The 23,052-nt window shown below is 44.6% G+C and overlaps 1 protein-coding gene across 1 annotated transcript in view; it reads left to right on the top strand.

The window, feature by feature from the left end:
• Map1b (microtubule associated protein 1B) overlaps positions 1 to 23,052 on the top strand; it is a 96,256-nt gene that overhangs the window by 1,603 nt on the left and 71,601 nt on the right. Inside the window, exon 2 of the mRNA XM_041663398.1 lies at positions 6,636 to 6,737. Within this exon, the coding sequence (XP_041519332.1) occupies positions 6,636 to 6,737 (102 nt within the window). The remainder of the gene's footprint in view (positions 1 to 6,635; positions 6,738 to 23,052) is intronic.

Here is a 23,052-nt window from a genome sequence, read left to right on the forward strand (position 1 = left end):
GTGGTGCAGTCCGCACTGCGGTCTCTACGGCAGCCCGAGGCGGACAAAGGGCGTTCACTCAGCCCTCCTTTCCCGCTCCCACACACTCCAATAAAAGAAGGACGAAACGATTTTGGTATAGATGAATAAATAAATAAACAAAAGCTTGTCACCTGCTTCTGCATTTGGAAATAGCCACTTGTCCCCAGAACAAAAGGCTGCAGGGTGGGGACTGGGGTTGCAGACCCGGTTCTTTTGTTTAACTTTAAAGCACGGATTTTTCCCTTTCAGCTAAAAAGAAAAAGAAAAACAAAACAAAACAAACAAACAAACAAAAGTGAACAGAAAGCCAGTCATGATTTTTCATGCGGAAAAAAATCATTTATAAGAGATTTCAGAAGTGGAATGATTTATCCGAATGTCTCAGTATTCCTTCGTTTTCAGACTATAAGTCTATGATCTGCTTCTCAAACTTAGTTTATTTGCACATTTTTCTCCTTGGAAAAACTCACACGTACTGACTTTGGGTGTGGCTATTGTGGGAATTAATGGCTGGGTGTTTTTAAATCATTTTCTTTATGTAGCATTGCTGGGAAATAACACATTAAGAAGTGCCTTCTCACCCCCAGAATTTTCAGCATCACCCTTTGTGGTGCCGGGAGAGGAATCATTACGCCCATTTTTAGATTTTAGAGGTTAGGGACCCAGAGAGGCAGGAAGGGCAAGGGACAGACTCAAGGTCACGTTGCGGAGCGGTGACAGGAGGACCGGTACCGCAGCGTCACTCCTTCCTTGACCAGGTCAGATGGCAGTGCGGCAGGCTAACGGCAGGCTAACGTCAGGGAAGGATTCAGCCAGCAGTTTTCAGACCCAGTCTTTGTACTGCCATCCACTTGTGGGCAGCTCTCCGTGCAGGGGGCGTCTCAGCCATCACCTTCCCACTACAATTATCTTCCTGCTTTGTTACCGGGCTGATCATCCTTTAGGTGTTCTGCTCTGTGGTTTATTCAAGCCTCTTTCTGTCGGAGGAGAAAATATGCTGCCAAGGAATTTTGTGATGCTCGTTCCTAGCTTTACTTCGCTTTGCTCGGCTAGCATTTAGTGCTAAAAATCCAGATTTGTCTTCCTAACATTAAAAAAAAAAGAAGTTTCAATTTAAAGTATCAGTGAGAGAGGAAAAGCACAAAGCATAGGCTAGCAGTTCACTGAATTTTCACGGATTGGGCACACCTGTGCTGTCCAGACGAGAAACAGCCATCACTATCATCCCAGAAGCCACCCCACCCACCAACCCCAGTGTTCACTTTTGCAATCACCATGCTTTTCTGGTTTTCAATTCCCTAATTTGGTCAGGTTTTTTGCATGGATCCCTGAAATGGTTATATCGATCTCATTAAGAATCAACCAAGTGTGTGGGCCCTACGGTTTCCTCCAGGGTAGTAACAGATGTTGCTCAGCCTCTGGAGAATGCTCTCCTGGGTCCTGGGGTCTCCGATGCAGCTCACATGGCCCTGCCTTTCAAGGATAAGTAAAAATCCTGCTTCCCAGCTTTTCAGACAGTCTGAGATGACTTAGCAACAGGGAGGTAGGCTCGGTTTCCTTGGCATGACTCGCTGCTGCTTCAGCTGGCAGATCCCAGCTGGGCCTCCTCCAGAGGTCACTCCGATGCCACTGCTATTGTTGCTGGTGCCTGCAGGCTATATTATGTGAAGCAAGATGGAGCTGCTCCGGGGCTCAGCTCTGATTGTGAGCTGCCTGCAGGCTGGGAAAACAGTTTCTCATCTGTTAGCCTTTCTTATTTCCTCTTCCTTTCCCATCCAAACTCAAGCACCGTGCAGTTGGAGACCCTAGAGACGGGCATATTTGCCATCTGATTGATTACCCAGGGCACTCTGGAAAGGGGGGGGGGGGGAGTCTGGACCCCTGCTGAGGGATGGTAGATAATGCAGTAAAGCAATTGGCCTGAAACACCTCAGTGTGGATGCTAAGTGCTTCTTGAGACCAAGGGAGAAAAATGGTCAGTCTTATTTCCTCAGCTGTGTTCGAAAAGCACAAAGTCAAAGTCGGGGTTGATCATTTCTTCTCCAGAGCTTCAGACAACAGTGCTTCCTCGCATTGGTCCAGCTACACTGATGTAGTTATACAGACTTGATTCCAAACCATCGTGGCCACCACCGGCGGATTCATTTGCCCCTTCCCAATTGGCCCCAATGTGGAGTTAGCCGATAACCTTAAGTTTAGCAAAATGCTGGTGTTTGGATATATTTTAATATCTAGGCTCTATACAATACCTAGCAACCTGAATTTTAAAACTTGGTGCAAAGATTTTTCATTGATTCATGCCATTTTTTTAAAAGAACCCAAACCACCTAACAAATGCTAAGTGCCAGTTTAATGCTTTCGATTGCTATTATAAGGCAACTGTCCCTCTAGGTGACATTAGAAATAAGATGTTCTCATGGCAAGACAAATAGCTGTAGTATCCACTGCCTTGGATCTTCAAATGTGAGTTGAGCTGGTTACATTGTAACAGCCCAATGATGCTTTACCCATTATGTTCTGGACAAAATGGTAGGCCAGAAAATGAAGAACCTGGGAAAGTTTTGGGTTTTAATTTTCCTTTTCTTCTAGCAAGAACAAAAAAAAAAGTGAAAACCATATACGGTGGGAGTTACAGAGACACTAGAATGTGTTACATTTATTATATTCATCTTCGCACTTCCAAAGTCAGAAGGCAGATGGGTTTTTGCTTGCGCTTCCTAATTGGTGTTACCCACCAAGGGCTCTGGGATCCAGGCTGAAATACTAGCCCATCAGTCCCCAAGTGGAAGGTCATTAAATATATGCTTTACTGTTAATCTTCCTTAAGAGCTTACTTCTCAAAGCAATTTTTAATTTTTAGGTTAAGAAATAAATTCTTAAAAGTCACTGCTTGCTTCTGTAGTAAGATGTTATGGAAGACAGTGAGTTTGTCATGGTCAGAGGTTTGAAGTGATGTGCTATAAGATGTCATTGGCATTACACGCGAATATGTGCCGGACATCAGATTACAGGCTTTGGAAAGAGAACAGCAAACCAAAGGTTGGGTCAAAGGAAAACTGGAAAATCTCTTCTCTAAAAAGCCGCTTAACATTTTCTCTTCTAGGTTCAGGTTACCTTTTAGTGTCGTTTCCCAAACAGAATCATAGAGTTACAGGCTGGTCCATTCAGATATTTACAAGAAATAATCCAAAGCTGTTTTCTCAAAGGGAACAATTAAATTGTACCCATTGATGACAACAGCTTGTGAAGGGCCCAAGGAGCTATCACATCGAACCTCTGAGTAATGGCATGCACTGTGTGGTCCATTCATTTTCCTTTCTTTGGTTTGCTGCTTCTATTAGAAATATACAATTTTCATCCATTAAAGGAGAGGTGCTTTTTTTGGTTTTATTAAACCCCAAATTCCTCCATCATCAGAGTACACTTGACACAGTCCAGCCTGCAGACTTAGAGTCTGATGCTCGTCTTCCTTCTCCGCCTCGCCTTGCTCTGAGATGCCCTTCTCCTTCTTTTTCCATCTGTTAAGAACCACGTGCCTGTTTGCGTCTTTGTGCACTGCTACCGCATGGGGTGAGAGAACGGAAAGGAGAAGATGCTTACTTAGATGCTTTCTCTTCACCTAGGATGGACACAGTGATAGTGCTTGCTTCCTGGGTCTGGGCCAGGATCCTGGAGCAGCCAGGAGCATTCTCGAGGGCCAGATGCCCCTTGAGCCCTGGCATTTGAAACACAGAGGCTTACTACCTCCAGCGGCTCCAGTTGTTAGCCCCTGGGTAATCCACTCAGGGTGAAGTCCTCTTATTGCTACATAATCAAAGCCTCAACAAGAGTTTGTCATTAGAAATAGAGAATCATCAGAAAAAAAGGGTCAGACATATAGCATGGGTTCCCTGCTTCCCAATCTCTTCAGAACCTCCCACCGATGCCCGGGCATCCCCTCTGCCTATGGAGTCCAGAGGGAAAATGTGGCAAGGGCTTATCAACATCAGGGGCTCCAATTTTGGCTCCCAGTTAGGCAAAAAGGGGAGCTCTAAAAGGTTAGTAAAAAGCAACCAATCTTTATTTGGTTTCTCTTTATTAATACTATTCAGCATAAGGTGCCAAGTCATCACTAAGTCGCTTATTTCTGAACTCAATATGACTCCAAAAATGTCCACTTCCCCCTAAAGTAACCAGGGAATCCATTGCAATCTTTATTTTATAAACTGCAGCCGCGATTGCGTGTCGTGTAAGAAATACTTTGGCTGGAAATTGCTGTCTCGAGAGAAAGAACGCTGAAGTTTTCACTTCCTTGGGCATTTACACACAGGAAGTTTTTTTTTTTTTTAATCATCTGTCTCCTGGTTTAATTTAAAAATTAATGGATTTCTTAAGGTTTAGCATTTTTTTTTATTGTCATCACTTGTGCCGTGGCAAGGGGGAAGTGATGAACAACAGCGCAAGAGCAAGCGGGTGCCTAACCCCAGATGCTGCTATTCCGATAATGTAGCCATTTAGATGCTACTTAGAACAAAGATGGAAAAATAGTATGAATTTGATTTTCATACATATGTCTCATTATTAACTTATTGACCCAGCTTGACAAGCCAGAAGACAAAGTGGAGCTCTGTCAACAGCCCCAATTTAGCCGCCCAGACGGGAACTCAATGGCTTCCCACACGGGGCTAGTATAGAGTGTATATGTTGAAGTGAAATATTCTAATGAATTCAGACCTCTCAACCTGTCAAGCGCTGCGGGGAACAAAAAGAAGCCATTTATCATTGCTCCACTAAAAAGGCCTACAAACTCTCAACATGCCTTTCTTGTTAAAATTTAAATATTCCATTAGCACAAATGCAAACTGAGGCCTTTAATGTTTCCAGGGAGACTCATAAAATGTCCCTTATAATTTAGCCTCTCCTTAGGAATGCTCCTTGGGAACGTTAACTCTTTCTTATCTGAACTCCTGTAATTCCTGTGAGGGACTCTGCCTCCATCTAAGGGGCACGCGGCTGCTTGAAAGATCTTCCTCTGATGGAAACAGTCTTTGTCCAACAATCTAGACGCTCAGGTATCAGAATTACAATGTCAAGGGCGGCCTGGACTAGAGAGAGTAAGTTTGAGGCTGGTTTGACTGTGTAGTAAGATCCTGTCTCAAAACAAACAAACAAACAACAAAAAAGCAAAAATGAGAGAGAATGAATTTGAAGATACCTTTACATGTATAGTGAACTCAGCTCCACAATCTTTTAAAAGATATAAATATATCTTTAGCTAAGATATTATATATAATTAATATATGTGTTATATATCTTTATTTTATGTATATTGCACACAATCATTCCTAAGATAAGAACATTTAATCAGTTGCAAATGTTGATAAATACAGGCATTAAGGATTTAGAGGTAGGTTTCATGCACTGCCATTTGAACCCTCTGGGCTGATGGCACAAATATCAATCAATCAATCAATCAGTCATTGGCCATTTGGTTAGAGATAGTTTACTTGCAGAGTTATACCTAAGGGCTCAAGCCCATCTTGAGCCCCTCTCTTAGGAGCTGGATAATAAATATCTGTTGGTTCGGACATTGATCCCTGGCAGTTGAGGACACTCACACCAGTGTACAGTCGTAGTAATGTGGACTGGCTCCATCATGAGCAATCTGTTGGGGAAAGTCTAAGCACATACATGTGAACACACATACACATGAACACATATACACATATGTTGTCTAGGGTTCTTGGGTTCTCAGCTCTTCCTGGCTTTTGTCCAGTATACTCCTGACTTGTGTTTCCCTCCAAGGCATCCCATTTGGGATGAGGAGGGGGAGCCAGAAGTAAGGAAGAGACTTCAGAGGTGTGACCAGAACCAGAAACTACAATCATTCTCATTCTTCATTGTGGGGTTCTCTGTTTCCTAATTGTTCCTTCCATGCTAATGCAGGGAAGTTCATGCCCACTCTCAATTCCATCAGAGTCTTATCAAGTGTAAAAAGGTACCACTTTTCTATTTTTTTTCCTTCTGGATTAAAAAAAAAATCAGCACAACTCACAATTGTGAATAAAATCACTCCCTGCCCAGTTGATTAGATGAAAGAAACGACTGATAGGAATCCTAGGCCAAATCATGCTTATTAGAGATCACACGATTAGCAAACTAATGCGAGAAATGAGGAAAGAAGAAACCACACAAACACTGCAAGAGCATCCTTTGGAAACCAGAGGCCTGGGCTTGAATTGTGGCTGCCATTGGATGGTACATCTGACACTGGCCTTCCAGTCCCGGATCCTGAAGAAGCTGACGCTGGTCTGCAACCCTTTAGCCAGAACTGGCATCTTCTGCCCGTTCTCTCTCTCCTCCAGCCTGCCATTTCCCGGATAACTCTTTTCTTTCTAGCCTACAGCAGCATTGCATTTCCGTTTTCCGAAGGGCAGAACCTCATCCCCTCCGTCAGTTCTTCCTCCTTTGTGTGTCTCAGTGGAGGGACCTCCCCTTCTCCATTCGTGGGCATCCACTGCTAGCCAAGGGACTCGCTAGAAAAAGGCCCGAGAAACCTTTGTAGGGATGCTCTCCAAACCCACTCAGAGATGCCTCCCTGGAAGCTTGCCAACTATCTTCCTTTTCCTCCACAGGAATCCGATCATGGGACACAAACCTGATTGAATGCAACTTGGACCAAGAACTCAAACTTTTTGTATCTCGACACTCTGCACGATTCTCTCCTGAAGTTCCAGGTGAGGCTTCTGTTAGTGTGAGCCAAGAACATGGAAGAGTGAGGGGCATGACATTGGCTGGGGAAACTTTGTCTAGCAGGGGAGAAAAACAAACAAACAAACAAACAACCTTCCTCTCATTGCTGTGAGGTTTTTGGTATTCTGTTTGTGTCAATGACTTTAGCCAGTAGTCACAATCTAAGAAAGTAGAATTTAAGTGATTGTCATGCGAGTTATTTATGGTGTGGATTCTAGGTGAGAGGTTTCAAAGTCCAGACGATTTCCCTTTTTGGTTTCAATGTCTCTGACCTCGAGACTACTTCAGTATTAATTTTACTCAAAGCTAAGAATACAAATCGGATGCTCCTACGATCCTCCAACTCCCTTCTCTAGAAAGAAAAAGGACACATGGCGTTTCAGGCACAAAAGATGTTTTTCAGCTCAGAGATCTTCCTCATTGTGGGGAAGAGTCTGCTAGTCCAAGCTGCTGTAGAAATGCCCTTTCTTTCAGAATAAAAAAGAGCACAGTAAGAGAATCAAAGGTAAGGAGCCAAACATTGGTCAGATAGGAAGCCGTTCCCTGACAGTCCTCTCCATGAGGATATGCCTCGCTCACGTCTCTGGGTTTGGGTGATAGTTAATGCAGCTTCATCTCTTCCATTTCTCCCAGCTGCTTCCACTGGGGCATTATAAAACAGTTTTCTGGCTCAGGAACTTTCTAAACCCAGGTGTGTCTGTCAAAAGGGTTACCACTGAAATGATACTACATTTTATTTCTTGACTATTATTTGAATCTTACATAAAATCAAGAGTTTTCTCCCTCTACTTCTCTGCTCTGATTTCTTATTGGCGTTGACAGAACATCAGGAGTGAAGGTTGGAGCTTCTGAGACAATTAGATCATATTCCGTCAGCCCATGTGTACTGAGATTTGAAACCGCTTGTGTGGAATGTTAATGCCTTCGTGAGTCATTCTTAACTCAGTAATATAGCCATGGAACTGTCCCCTGCTTTTCCTCTTGAATTTGAGCTTAGAACAAAACCCCATACATCAGTGACCCTCAACTACAGCTTTCAAACCCAGAACTGAATGTGTTAATAAAAACAGAGAGAATATGGTGGGCAAGGTGGGTGGGGACGGGGAAGGCACTATTTAGGGACCATCAGCATGTACTTTGCTGAAGGCTAGGTACAGCTTAAGGTATTTTCTCATTATTGTGTTTTATTTTTTTTGTCTTTCAAATCGCTGTAACGATCTCACAAGAGATGAGTGCCCTTTGACAACAAGTATGTTTGTTTCAACAAGTAAAAGCCAAGCGCCTGTTGATTCTCTGTAGGTTCTTCTGGCTTCCTCCTTTGTAAGACTTCTTTCTTTTATTTTATAAACATGTGGCTTTCATTGTATACGTTCATATTTGGATTGCCTTCATATGATGACAGATGTGTATTGCCAAGTGAAAGACTGCAAAAACTGCTGAAGAATTAACGCTTTCCAGACTAAAGGTCTAACTTGGACTACTCCTGGAGACTAGAGAGAATGCTCTCCAAATTGCCATGTTGTGACGTACCTTGCCCCTTCTCCCTCCTGCTGTCACCTGCTATAACAGGTCACCTATCTAGCAATGTCAGTGCTGGTTTGGGGACTGGCACAGTGCCCTTAGCATTCTGGCCAGCTGCAGAATGAGTTAATATTAGGACTGTCCCTCAGTGCCCCAGCTTCCCACTGAGCAAAGCAAATGCATGGGGCCCCTGAGGCGGCATGAAGTGTTCTAACCAAGACTCTAATACAGGTTAAATATTCTTTATCTAAAATGTTTGGGACCAGAAAAGTCTTAGATTTTTGGAGATCTGGGTTTTCAGGCCTTTTCATCCTTAACCCACAAATCTAAAATTCTTTAATCCAAAATCTAAAATCTGTCCACGACAAAAGCACAATTCATATTGAATCTCAGGTGTGTTGCAGAAGGAGGTGAAAGGGCAAGAACACAGATTGGGTGGGTGGAGAGAGCAAGATGATCCTTACTTTGAGCTCAAGGAAACCTTTAGCGAAGCTTCCCGAACACCCTGGAGAAGTTTAGTCTGATTCTAGATACATTCAAGTCTAGTGGCCTCTTCCCCACACACTGGAGACTCACTGAAAGCCGAACTGTGTCTCTCAGGCACAGCGGGATCAGTCGAGCCTCCTCATTTAGAGTCCCAGCACTCTGGAGGCAGAGGCAGGTGGATCTCTGTGAGTTCGAGGCCAGCCTGGTCTATAGAGAACCAGAACAGCCAAGGCTACACTGAGAAACCCTGTTCTCAAAACATCATCCCCTCCCCGCAAAAAAAAAAAAAAAAAAAAAAAAAAAAAATGTCATTGTTTGTTGGTTGGTTGATTTGGTTTGGTGAATTTTTACCTACCAGCCTTATAGTAAGATATATGTTACCATTTGTGGCTCTGTAGACAAAGGGTCTTATGGAAGTCAGGTCCATTGTACGTTTATGTTGGTTGTTATTTTCTTTATTATTTTTAAAAATCAGAAGTCATATATGAAAAATTGGTGGTTGCCTTAATTGCAAAGGGCAGACCACGTGGGGGGAATGAGGCCCTCGCTCTCATACTACTTTAGACTTTGTACTGTGGCTTTGGGGTTCAGTAGGGGTCAATCACTGTCTCACTCAAAATCAGTCTGAATTGTCATTTGAGACCTGGGTTGTAAGTGGCCTCTGTACACTGGGTCGATTGGCATAGTGTGACTCCTTCAGAACGTCAGTCCAGAGGTCCTGATGTCCTATAGTATTGGCAGACTATATAATTTTGGGGCTGGTCAGCCACTGAAGTCTACACCAGTGTCTCAAACCAGCCAAATGTGGACTTGACTCACATCTCTCAGCACACCTATGCTGTGTACCAAGGCCATTCATTCCCTGTGGACTTTTCCTGTCTGAAGCTTTCTGGCCATGTGAGAACTGGACTAGTCGGCACAATGGTCCTGAAAGAACACCCTTGTCTTTGACTCAAGAGACAGCTCAGCAACTGAGTCTTTCCAACATAGAGAAACATGTCATTTCTGAGTCCCCATGCTATCATAAAGCTGTTGTTTGTGTACATGATTTTTGTGCCTTCATGATGTTGGGTTTGAGTCATTGTTGCAGGTCTCTAGGAGTAAGATGGGGAGACTCCCCTCTCAAAAAAAAGGAAAGAAAGAAAGAGGGGGGAGGGAGAGAGGAAGGAAGGAAGGAAGGAAGGAAGGGGAGGGAGAGAGGAAGGAAGAAAGGAAGGAAGGAAGGAGGGGGAGGGAGAGAGGAAGGAAGAAAGGAAAGAAAGAAAGAAAGAAAGAAAGAAAGGGGGGAGGGAGAGAGGAAGGAAGGAAGAAAGAAAGAAAGAAAGGGGGGGAGGAAGGAAGGAAGGGAGGGAAGGAGGGAGGGAGGAAGAAAAAAAAGGAAGAAAGTCATTCCCCAAAGGAAAAGGGCACCACCATTCATTCAGTTTTCTCTTTTCTTGCCCTTTGTCCTTTTTATCTGTTCTTTAACGTAGTTAATTTTTTTTTGTTAACCAGTTCCTTGCCATCAGCACAATGTAACAGTTACAGATTCTGGAGACAGCCCCCCACATTTGTTCTTAGCCCTGTCATGGATTTTTTTTTTTTCTGAATGACCTTGGACATTCATTTCGCGTCTCACTCTCCTTGCTTGTAAGCCAGAATGCTTACTTCTACTTCAGAGAGTTTTTTTTTAATGGTTGTTGATAGGAACTTGAAATTTTCTCTAACCTGCTCTCCTAATTTTTTAAATTTTATTTAAAACAATCTTTTCTCATTTTATATACCAATCCCAGTTCCCACTCCTTTCTCTACTCCTGCTCCCCCACCTTCCACCCACTCCACTCCCCCCATCCACTCCTCAGAGAGAGTGAGGCTTCCCATAGGGAGTCAACAAAGTCTGTCACAACACTTTGAGGCAGGACCAAGGCCCTTCCCCCTATATCTAGACTGAGAAAGGTATTCCTCCACAGACAGTGAGCTCCAAAAGCCAGTTCATGCACTAGGGATAAATCCTGGTCCCACGGCCAGTGTCCCCATAGACTGCCCAAGTGACAGAACTGTCACCCACATTCAGAGGGCCTAGTTCGGTCCTATGCAGGGTCCCCCGCTGTCAGTCCAGCTTCAGTGAGCTCCCACTTGCTCAGGTCAGGTGTTTTTGTGGGTCTTGACCCCTGTGCTCATATTATTGCTCCTCCCTCTCTTTGACTGGACTCTGGGAGCTCAGTCCAGTGCTTAGCTGTGGATCTCTGCCTCTGCTTCCGTCAGTTGCTGGGTGTAGGCTCTATGATGACAAATAGGGTAGTCACCAATCTGACTATAGAGGAAGGCCACTCCATTACCGCTTAGGGTCTTAGCTGGGGTCAGTCTTGTGGATTGCTGGGACTTTCTCTAGGGCCAGGTTTCTTGCTAGCCCCAAACAAGATATCTCTTTCCTTGTTCTCCCTCTCTGTCCTTCCCCCATCTCAACCATCCCATTCCCTTATGTTCTCCTCCCCTCACCTCTCCTTCCCTCCCCTTTTTCTTACACCCCCCATCATGTTCCCAATTTTCTCGAGAGATCCTGTCTATTTCTCCTCCCCAGGGGATCCATGTATCTCTCAGGGCTCTCCTTGTTACCTGTTACCTAGCCTCTCTGTCATGGACTGTAGGCTGCTTATCCTTTGTTTTAGATCTAATATCCACTTATGAGTGAGTACATACCGTGTTTGTCTTTCTGGGTTTGGACTACCTTACTCTATAGAATTTCTGTAAAGATCAATTGAATTAATGTGTATAAACACATTGAGACCTTTCTTCTGGGAACACAAATATAAATGAGTAGCCATCTCCCGTCTTCAAAAAGAAATTCTGTGCATCTTGTATGTGTGATGATTCCTATTGTCTGTGGGAAATGCCAAGTTCAGATATATGGCTGGCTTCCTTCCTGTGATAGTTTTTAAGGTATCTGAATGCTCCTCAGAAACAGTTGCCCTTGGCATTCTCTGAAGGCATGCCACTGCTCCCTTGGTGTAGAGACAGCAAGAGCCTCTGAATTAGTCACAGAGAGAGTCCCAGCATCGCTCAGTCCTTTGGGTACGAAGGCAGTGTGCTAGAGTCCTGAAGTAGAGCCAAGGTTAGACCGTTTGCAACATGGCCACCACACTGGAAACAAGGGTAGTGATGTTGGGAAGAGCCCTAGCTGTCTCCCTTACTGCGGTTGACCCGCCCTTCCCCACCTCATCTTTCCGATCCCACCACTGTTTCCTCTTCTCTCTCCAGCACACCAGCGGCTGTAGTCTCTGCCAAGCTGAAGAATCTTGGATTTCCTGTGGTTTATTTTCTCACTCAGCTGAGTAAATAGTACAGCCTTGGCGTATTTACACTCTGGGCCTACTTTTATCACAACTAGCTACTAGATCATGTTCACAAAAGCCTTCCTATGGTTGTGATGGGTTTCAAAACGCGTAGCTGGGCGGTTCTGTTTAAGGACTCGCGTCTTTCCTGTAGAGGATAAAAGACAAACAGCCTGCGTGAGCATCTCTAGGTTGTGTTCAGTGACTGTTGGATATATCCTTTCCGGAGCCTGGTGTGGGTAGGGAATTAAAACCAAGCCTTGCAGTTTCAGGCAGGCGAGTCCCTTCCTTCCTTTCACATGAATGAGTCGAGGTCTCATGAACGGTGTTTCTCTTAGGATATGTTTGCCGTGTTTCTGTGTCTAGTCCTGTATGTTTAGTCGTTACGTAGGATGATGGCTTAGTGGTGTGTGCTCAGAGTCCACCCACTGCTCTGCAATGGTCGATTGTGGGTATATTGTCAGCCTTGCTCTCAGCCTTGAAGCAAGGAAGCACACAAATACACGTTCCCATTGCATTCAGAGGATGGACTTATGGCTCAGGGAACCTGCGACCTCCGGAAAGCCAAGGCTTCACCGTACTGCTTCCTTTGTCCTAGGTACAGAGACAAGGGAGGGTCCCTGTCCCCATGCTCACTTGGCTGCCTTGTTCTTTTTCATTATGTCATTGTCCAAGATGACAGGAAGAACTCTGATATCAAAACAACAAGTCTTATTTTTCATGGAATAACTGGACTTTTGTTTAATTCTGAAGTAAATGGTGTCTGCCAGGGAAAGAGTTATTTTAATGCAAAGCCCTAGGTTCCGCCCATCCTCTCCCTGGCCCTCCTGCTCAAGCCTGCCCAGCCCACTCTCTGGGAGGGCTGTGTGCTTAGTATCCCTTGCTCCTACCTGCTTCTGTCCTGTTTCCTTGCAGACTGCAGGGTCCAGACTGCAGATGACAGCCTGCAATTTCCAAAACTGCTCAAGAGCCTAGGTCTTCAGAATCTGGCGGAGCGTATAGCATAAGACTCAGTTCCTGTGAGATCTGCGTTCCTCTCAGCTTTGACATTTCGGGGGCTCTTTTCACCCACATCCTAACACACTAGGTGGTTCCCGCCTTCGGTACAGGTGTGGCCAACATGAAGGAAAAAACACCGTGTCCTTGCTGTGCTCAGGTGCCTTCCTTCCGCGGGGAGTTAATGATGCCTCATTGAGACCACCTAGAAATAACTATGCATTTCACTTTTTTTTTTTAACACCCTGAGTAGAAAGGGTGTTTTAGTCTGCTGACAGTAATGGCTCTCAAGAGCTCCTAATGGCCAATGTGGAAGTGCTCGATACAGACCGGCCTAGGCAGGGAGGTGGCAGGAAGTGGGCTGCCTGGGCTCAGGGACCGTGTTAGGGAACACCAATAACTGTCCATTAAGCTCAGCTAAGTGCAGCCCAGAGCAGCTGCTGTCACTGCTCACCAAGGGTGGCATTGCAGGTGACCTCCATGCCCTTTTCTTCCCTTCCAGGGACTAAAGTGCCCATGATTTTACCCAGGTTTTAAAAGCACACAACAGTCGTGGACGGCCGGGCAGTCCCAGTCCCATACTTGCTTACCGCCATCTTTTGGGTCTTTGTGGGCCACGACATTTGCGCATTCTGTGTTTGTGGTAATACTGCCAGAGAGAATGACTGCGTCTCAAACTTCAGGCACATGATATTGAGGACTCATTAATAAGCAAAGGAGTGTGAAGAATGTGGGAGAAGAGACCCCACCGTTCATAATTTAGTTAGAAAAAGACACCATTCATTCCTTTGAAACAGCGCTGTTTTACAAAGAAAGAGCTTTCTCAATTTACAAATCGTGTGTGTGGGGTGGCGAGGGGGGGAATGATTTACTCTAATTCCTAAAAATCAGGAGTGCAGGTTGAAAGCCGAACAAGCTCTGTGGTTTGATTCTTCAAACCTGGGTCTAGTCGTGTTGACAAAGGTTGCCCAGGTACCAGCGCTCCGCCCCCAGCAGCAACCCAAGTCTAATTAACTGCTACCTCGCTACCTCGGCAACTCTCGGGTATCTTCAAACATCACACTCCAGGGTTCACCGCTTTTGTTTTCTCCCTGCGGTCTGAGGTAACACACATGCTGTTTTGTGAAGTCATGTTTCCTTGGTCCCGGAGACGTGTGGGAAAGTAAGAAGCACCCCCACCTGGGGAATCACCTTAAAAGTGAACTGCAGGGCCTGGGCAGCTAACACAAACAAGGACTGCCGGTGCGTAGGCGTAGTGAGATGAATGCCCACGGAAAATGAAACAGGAGACTCCATATGTGATTTGAGAGGAGAAGTATGTGATTAAAAGCAAGCACCAGACCTCAGTTTAAAAGACTCAAGTGGAGTTTGCTCCCACCCGGTTTGCAGGGCCTGGGATAAAATACAGCATCCCAAGGACGGCCTTGGTTGTCTAGGAAGAAAGCCCCTACCCCGGCCCTTTGCCTTTAAGCCAGGCTCTGCTTAATAAGGTGGGGTTTCAGTAGTCACAAGAGCAGTCCCTGTGGAGCCGCTGGCCCAAATTCACAGATTCCTGTGGGGGCTTCACAGACGAGTGGAGAAGCTGAGCCGTCAGAACACTATACCCGGCCCTGAGGTCCTGCCTCGTGGTGTCGCTTTCCTGTTCCTGAAATTCAGCAAAAAAAAAAAAAAAAAAAAATAATAATAATAAATTAAAAAAAAATCATGTTTGACAAAACAAACAAGCAAGCAAACAAACAAACAAATCTGATAGCAAAAGATTAAAGATGGATTGATATACCCCACTGCCAGTGAACAGCACCATCATGATGGAAGAACAGCTCTGCAGCCATCTTGTAGTCTTGCAAGCCTCTTGTTAATTACACTGGCTGCCTGCTTAGATAAGGAGGGACTGTTTGCACAACTAGAATCCCAAGTTGTTTTTCAGTGCAAAATTCAGAATTTTGGTGTTGCAGTTCAGTCGAAAAAGAATTCTTTTGTGATGCTCCATGGGCCTTACAAGGTGTTCAAGCATTGTGTAACTTGTTTAATGTAGTACACGTGTGTGTGAGTGTGAGTGTGTGTGTGTGTGTGTGTGTGTGAGAGAGAGAGAGAGAGAGAGAGAGAGAGAGAGAGTGTTGTGGGGGAGAAAGAGAGTTTATGCTGATCCACTGGGAAGGAGACAAGCTCCTCGTGTTTTGTGGTTTGTCTTTTGAGACAGTGCCCATTGTCAGGCAGTCTGTCATAAAAATTAAAAACACGGGCAGAAGGCACAATTCAGTTTGGAATCCTACAGGCACAGAAGACCTAGACAACTTACTGATAAATCCTAGCACGAGAGTTGCTTATAGTTATTTTCATAAACAAGACAACTAAGCTTACAATGTGTACAAATCAGAAACTTGTGAGCGAGCCCTACAAATTCTTTTCACTGAGGATATGCTTTAGAAACTACATGTGCATAGAAGATGCTCCAGAATATACGCTCTTTGCGATTTGGGACATAGATGTTGACATCTCCTTGTGGTCTGGGAAATTTGGAACCCAAACTCAAGTATTCCCTAGTTTGGAACTTCGTTTTAGAGCCAAGTCCTTCAGTTCACGGATGGAAATAGCGTTGTGAAGGATTCGTGACCTCTGAAATGACACAAAATCTGGCTGGACATAGCTGCTTAGTTTCCAGACTGAGACACGAGGGGTGGTTGTAACAGAGTGGAGTTCCTTGGAAATAGACGTGAGTTAACTGATTCACTGCCCTGAGGCTAGAGTGGACTCCTCGGAAAGGGCCTGCTCCTTTGGGGAAGCAGGTCGGCCTGCTCCCTTCCTGCGTGCATCCTGAAAGCGTGACCCTGTGCAGCAGCCCTGGCTGCAGGGGAGCCTATCTTATCTACTGTCAGCCCTGGAGCGTTCTGGAAGGTTGCTGTATCCTATCCTTTCCTGAAGATAAAGGGGGTTTAAACTCCATTAGGTCCACGTAAATGTCCTCTCGGGAGATAAACAAACAAACAAAGGCGGGATTCTGTGGGCGACTGTGGCAAGCTTTTTTTGTAGCTGCATAAGCTACTCTGAATAACTGCTTCAGTTTTATAGAAGCCTAAGTTTGGCCTGTCCCTTCCACTGTGGATCCGGGATCTGCAGAACACAGTCTGCCGAAGGGTGGAGCTGATTGCTGAGCCCACTTTCTGGTCCTTTAACCCAGGGCGCCGTGAATGCTACCACAACACCTCAGCAGTGAAATACAGACCTATATACATTGAAATGCTTGTCCTTTATACAGTTTAATATGATTTTAAAAACCAAGCTTAAAAGGCCTAGAAAAAACAATTTATTGAGAAAATCTGCCTGTGCCATCCACTAGGACTGTCAAGCAGGAAAGAGCCGCAGCCTTGAGATTCTCAGAGCCTTGACTTCCCAGGATGGAAGTTGGCCATTGTCATTTCCTATCTCTCTTTGTAGAAAGTGCAAACCAGAACAATGGCGGACACCTGTGTGGAAAGTATTTCAGAAGTCAGATTGTGGGTGTTTTATCTACACGATGCCAAATCGGAAATAGCTTCATTGTCTTCTCCCCTTAGAAGGAGAACTTACACGTTGGCGTTCAGGGCTGCTTTGCACCTCAGACTAGCGACTTGTTTACAAGTGTTTGGAAAGGGGCTGAAGGACCTCGGCATATAAACTTGGGGACTGGCTGTAGTTTGAGTGTGTCCGAAGTCCCAGGCACTTCGTCCGTTGTACATAGTTGAGAACGGCCTGCATTTTAATACTCAGGACCAGCTATGCATGTCTTGTCATGCGAACCATCAATTAGCATAGCATAATTTAACAAGTCAGGACATGCAGATACGAATACCCTTGGGGAGCCATGCTCAAATCAGATTATTACCAACAATGCACATTCAGGTGATTATCACCAGAAAGCCGTGATTAGCCAAATGGAAAAGTGATTTTTTTTATGGTAATGTGGCTTGTGATTGGCTATTGACATTTAAGACCTTTTTATTTATTTATTTGTCTGTTTTGACTTTTTCTGGTTGTTTGTTTGTTTGTTTGTTTTCGAGACAGGGTTTCTCTGTGGTTTTTTTTGGAGCCTGTCCAGGAACTAGCTCTTGTAGACTGGGCTGGTCTCGAACTCACAGAGATCCGCCTGCCTCTGCCTCCCAAGTGCTGGGATTAAAGGCATGCGCCACCACCGCCTGGCTGTTTTGACTTTTTCTGAAAGAGTTTTCCCCACTTAGGTCTTGACTGTCCTGGAACTCTGTAAACCAGGCTGTCCTCAAACTCTGAGATCCGCTTGCCTCTGCTTCCCGAGAGAGTGCATGCACCACCACGCCCAGCTTACATCTGAGACCTCCAAGGTATTGGTTCAATTTGTCCCATCTCTAATCTGACCACTTTTTCTAAAGGTTTATTTTAATTTACTTATTTACTCCTAAATAACACTATTGTGTGTTCACAGCAAAATCATACATAGTAGGCTAGAACTTGAAAGAACACAATTTAGGTACAATAACACCCACCACTGGTGATAATGTGAATAGCTAGGTTCTGATGATAATTCCTTGTGGGACTGTTCTTTTCCAAGTTTTAGAAACCAGTGATAACAGTTGTTTTTTAAGGCAAACATCTCAGAATTGACTTAAAATCCCTAAACCAAGTTAAATGTCAGCCCAAGATATATTTAAACTATTTGTAGTAAATATGAATTTGGAAATTCATTATTTCTTCTTCATTCTAGGGTGATGTTAGAGACAAAGAGAGAGAGGGAGAGGGAGAGAGAGAGAGAGAGAGAGAGAGGAGACAGACAGATTTCTCTATCCTTCTCTTCTTTGGTTCACCCTCTAAGCAAATAATTGTCATTTATTGGAAACACGGGCCAAAGGACACCCTCCTCACATGAGGGGAGAACACGCCTTGCTTCCACTTTGGAATCCAGGCTCAGACCAACCGGCTTATCCTTCCCTGGGTGCCTTCAGCCCCTCAGCGTGAGTCTCGGTGTGTAATTCCACCACATGGCAAGTGGCTTGGCTTTAGTGGACAGCCCCTCCATCACTAACGTGATTGTCTCAGCGTGGGGCTTCGGCTCTCTCTGGATCTGATACTGCTTCTGAGGAAACACTGGTTTTGCATGATGCAGAAGAACCCAAAACTGTTGCAGACGGAGTGGGTGTGTGGGGAGGAGACCACATCTGTCTTTTACTTAGCTTGAAACTCACAGAGTTTGAAGGATGTGCCCCAGCGTGGTACATCCGTGTTGTTTGACCCATGTCCACAGCACGTTCGCCAAGTCTCAGCCATGCCCTCCTCCTTCACTCATGCCTTCTCTATGAAAGCACAATATTAAAAGCACCTAGTTGTTTTCTCCATTTTGTGATCCTTTAAGAAGCCACTCAACACAGAATCCAGCCAGGACCCACAACATAGTTCTCAACCTTCCTAATGCTGCCACCCCTTAGTACAGTCCCTCATGGTTGCTACTTCATAACTGTAATTTTGCCACTGTTATGATCATAATGTAAATATCTGATATTCATGATATCTGATACACAACCCCAAAAGGGTCTCGACCCACCAGCTGAGAAGCACTAATCTAAAAAGAATGAAAAATTAAATTATTTAAAAATGCTTATTGCCCAAAATACCTTTAAATTGCAATTTTAAGGCTACATTTAGCAGCTACTTGGGTGTTTGTGAATCATTGTGTGTGTGTGTGTCTGTGTGTGTGTGTGTGTGTGTGTGGTTCCATAAGTTCACAACAGAGCTGGGAAACTCCTATTGTTTAGGGATGCTATAACATCACATGAAATGTTCCAGGTTTCCATCCACGCTGATGTAAATACCGTACTGCCAGCTGTGTGAGCGTGTAGCACACGCTACTGTGGCAATACGTCATGCTTCGTAATGATAATCAGCTGCCACTGATTAATGTGTCTGCTAACATATGCTTCTAATTGAGATTTTAGAATACGCTCCTACTTATGAGAAAAATGTTTTCTGTTGGAGTATGCCAGGTGCAAACAGTGACAGCCCCGCCCATCATCTGGTTGTTTCTTGCTCTTCCATTGGGCCTTCACAAATGTCACTCATCCCCCCTCTGATGTCATCTGTTTCCATCTCTCATTCTTTTTTTTTTGAATAGCATGTCTCCCCACTCTCCAATCACAGCCGTGTTCTTTACAAATATTGGTCTGGGTTATTTTTAGATGCCTAGCATGAGGTCAGTGTTTGTTTTTTAAATAAGCTGTACCTCGTGGTCAGTTAGATACGCTATTATACCCTGTCTGTTTTTGTTTTATTGCTTTATACATAGAGCAGAGACTATTTAGAGCCTTTGGAATATCATTCGAGCATATAAATATAAATATAAATGAAATAATGTGTCAAAGTAACTCACTCCATGGGGTTATCTCGAAATAGGATTCTATCCTTAGAAGCTTCACTGCTGGCCAACTATACCCAGCAAATGGATTTTCTATGCCTGGTAAGTAGGCTCCTGACAAACTTGAAACTAGTTAGCAACAAAAATGACAGAAGTTCCAATTTACAATTCAAGAAGAAAGAAAGAAAATAAATCAACAAAAACATACTTTGAATACAAAAAAAAAGAGAGACCAGAGACCTTAAATTAATCCCAGAGCAGATTGCAGAGCAAAAATCTTTCAGGATTCTAAATCAGATGTGGCTCTTTTTCCCAGTTGCAGCAAGCTTGTAAGAAAGAAGGAATGCGGTTATCTCTTAACCATGGAGATAAAGAGGCTTTACGTTAAAGAGCCTTAGGGTAATGCCAGGAACTAGGCCTACAAGGACACAATGATGAGTTCACGAGGTGTCACAGGCTCGAGAAACTAGCATCACCTTACAGAACAGAAAATACGCTATATTAGAAAATGAAAATGTGCAGTCATTGCTCTCATTATATGCAATTTCTTCGTTATAGATTTCCTTTAAATGCTAAGGTGTAGGAGGGCATTTATTTACAAACCATCAGCTTTCAGAGACTTGACAGAGGCGGGTGGCAAATGGCCAGCTGCTGAAAGCAGTGGGCAGAGAGCCCTTAGCAGGTGGGGCTGGGACAGAGAACCTTGGCTTTAACCATCTCTGCTAAGTAGATTTGTGCTCTTGTGAATAAGTTACTTTGCATCTTCTTGTCTGCATTTGCTTACAGGATGCTTAAGGTGATGGTGGTCCAGTCTCTGCCAGGCCGGTTATCTCCACTGTTTGCTTTGCGTAGGTCAGCATCCTGCTGCCTTCTTGCATCATGACTCATCCTACTTGGATGGTTCTCTATCATTTCATAGAGATGTCTGCCATATATATATTTGGATACCAGTTATTTCCCAGAACTTCACTTTGTTCCTTAGGGAAAGTCATTTTTTTGAGATATAGTTTTCCACCAACTCTCAGGCCAATACTCATTTTTGTCTTGTACTATAGACCTTTTCCAAAGGTTCCATTCTGAGTTCTGTTTGTTCTCTCCCTGGACATGGAAGTGTCCGTTTAGGCTCAACACCTGTCAAGAGACAAAGTTGCATAGCCTCTTTGGGCAATCTCACTGTATCCCACTAGAGTCCTGAGTTTTCACCCAAATGCTGCCTCCCCTTACAGGGACTTTTCCTGAAATCCCACTCAGCTCAGGTTGCCATGCCCACAGCAGCCTCCTCTATCCCCAGCTCTGTCTGGTTCTTAAGGGCAGGAGAAGCCTCACGAAGTGGTTACCAGTTTCTGCTGAAGCGTGTCTTGCAGCCTAGAATTGAGGACAGGAGTAACGGACTAGACTCCAAACCTGTCTAGCCTCCTTGAGTCTGACTGAACGGTTGAGGATGAGCACTTGGTGCTGGAGTACACAGGTTCAAATGCAAGCTCCCCATCATGCTTCAGTTCTCTGTGCCTCAGTTTCCTTCCTGATGATCCTGTCCTACTGGGGATGTATGCGTATGCAGAGGGGACAGGCCATAGGAAGGGTGGAAATGGTGAGACCAGACTAACTGATCCATGGATGTTACCTGTGACCTGTTAATTTTTTCCTTGCGTGAAACCTACGTAAATGTGTGCTTCAATGGCCTTTTTATCTATTTCTTCTCTTGTGGTCCCTCTCTCTTGCCATACCTGTTAGCCTCATTTTACTTTTAGCACCGTGGGCATGTTTGGTGGTGTGTTTTCACTAATTTTTCAAAGACCCATCAATTTGGGAAAGAGCATACTCTTGCCTGTCCCCATGTCACCCACTCCGACTCAGCCGAAGCTGAAGCAGTCACTGTATAATAGAGTCTGTTTGTGGACATCTGCCACTCAAAGCTGTCACTGTGTCATAATCTTTGGAGAACTTCAAAAGCTGTAACTGTGAGGGTGAGTTACGTACGTATTTCGTTTTTATTCGTTTCGTTAATTTTCATTGATTGAGGAGTACTGCAGTGAGGTTGACTGGCTCTGTGGTGATGAGCAGAACATCCTCTTTTTGTTTGTGTTTTGTTCTTTTGGGGCAAGTCTCACCCTGTACACCAGGCTGGCCTTTAACTCACACTGATGCTCTCCGCCTTCCTCTCCAGTGCTGTGACACAGGCAGGCCTGTGACATTAAGGTTGAACTCTGGCGTGGTATTCTTTTTCTAAGTGATATGCAGATATTTTGAACTGCAAACAAGTACTTCACCAAGCATGTTGTCTTCTGTCTCTCAGGTGTTTGGATTCACCTTCTTAAAAGGGAAATATCTATAGTGATGAGTGGTGCTTTTAAACCTTCGGGGAATGCTGAGCAATGTTAGGAAAGCTGCTTCTTTTGACTCTGCTCAAACTGGCTGTCCCGTTGGCCACTGCAAAGAGGTTTATAGCAACACTCGTATAAGTGGTTGCTTTGAGTTTATAATTTCCTCCCATTATCGGCCCGAAGTTCTCTAGAGTCAAGCCTTTTCACCTCTCTTTGGTCAGCATCCTTCATGTGTTGAAACTGAGATCTCTGTCTTCCTAACAGTGCCCACCGCCTCGGTCCCTACCCACAGAAGTGTCACGTTTGCTCCTAGTGTCACTCCACAAGTTGCTGTTTATGAATTGCTTGGAAAATGCATAAATTTGGACAAAGCACATTAGACTGTTCAAGTCTGCTGGCCACGCCATCCCACCGGCTTCTTTAAGAATTCCTCATTGCTAGAGAATGTGCTAGCTACTGTCTTGCCATTTTTGATACACCTCAAAACCTGTTTTCATTTTTCTTTCCTTTTTTTTTTTAATTGGTTTTTCAAGACAAGGTTTCTTTGTAGCTTTGGAGCCTATCCTGGAACTAGCTCTTGTAGACCAGGCTGGCCTTGAACTTACAGGGATCTGCCTGCCTCTGCCTTCCAAGTGCTGGGATTAAAGGTTTACACCATCACCGCCCTGCTAAAACCTATGTATATATTTTTTTCCGAGTCAGGGTTTCTTTGTGTTGCCTTGGCTGTCCTGGAACTCTCTCTCTCTGTTCACCATGCTGGCCTTGATTCAAAGAGACCCCACCTGCCTCTGACTCCTGAGTGCTAGGATTAAAGGCATTTGCTACCACTGCCTAGCAAAACCTCTGTTTTTAAAGGGAATGTATGAATGTTATTTTTACAAAAGAAAACAGTCTCCTCTGGTAAGGTTAATTGCTTCATATAAATCAGCACAATGTCCTCATGCCAAGCGCTGTGTATCTATTCTGTGTTGTAAGTGTACGGCGTGGCAACGCTTTGAAAAGAGTTTTCTTTCCTGTGTTTGCGTGTCTGTTGATGTTTTATGTGCACACGTTGCCTTCTGTGAGGCTGCAGTCCAGCTTGTCTCAGTGGTGCGGGGGATGCAGCTTTACTTCAGAGGTCTCTTGGAGATGTTTTTGCTTCAGAAAATGAAGGCTGGTCCGTGCAGTCCTTTGATTTCTGCTCCTTTCAGTGTTGCCAGGGCCAGACCCCGCCCACCCTCACTGCCGCACCGTGTCCCATCGTATTTGCCAGGAAGGCCCGGTGAGAAGGGCTTGCCTGCTGCTCAGTCACCTCCCTGATCCTGCA

The sequence above is a fragment of the Microtus oregoni genome, unplaced genomic scaffold (genome assembly GCF_018167655.1).
Source record: "Microtus oregoni isolate MIOR12 unplaced genomic scaffold, Mior012 000014F_ref0000157, whole genome shotgun sequence".
NCBI classification, from domain to species: Eukaryota; Metazoa; Chordata; class Mammalia; order Rodentia; family Cricetidae; genus Microtus; species Microtus oregoni.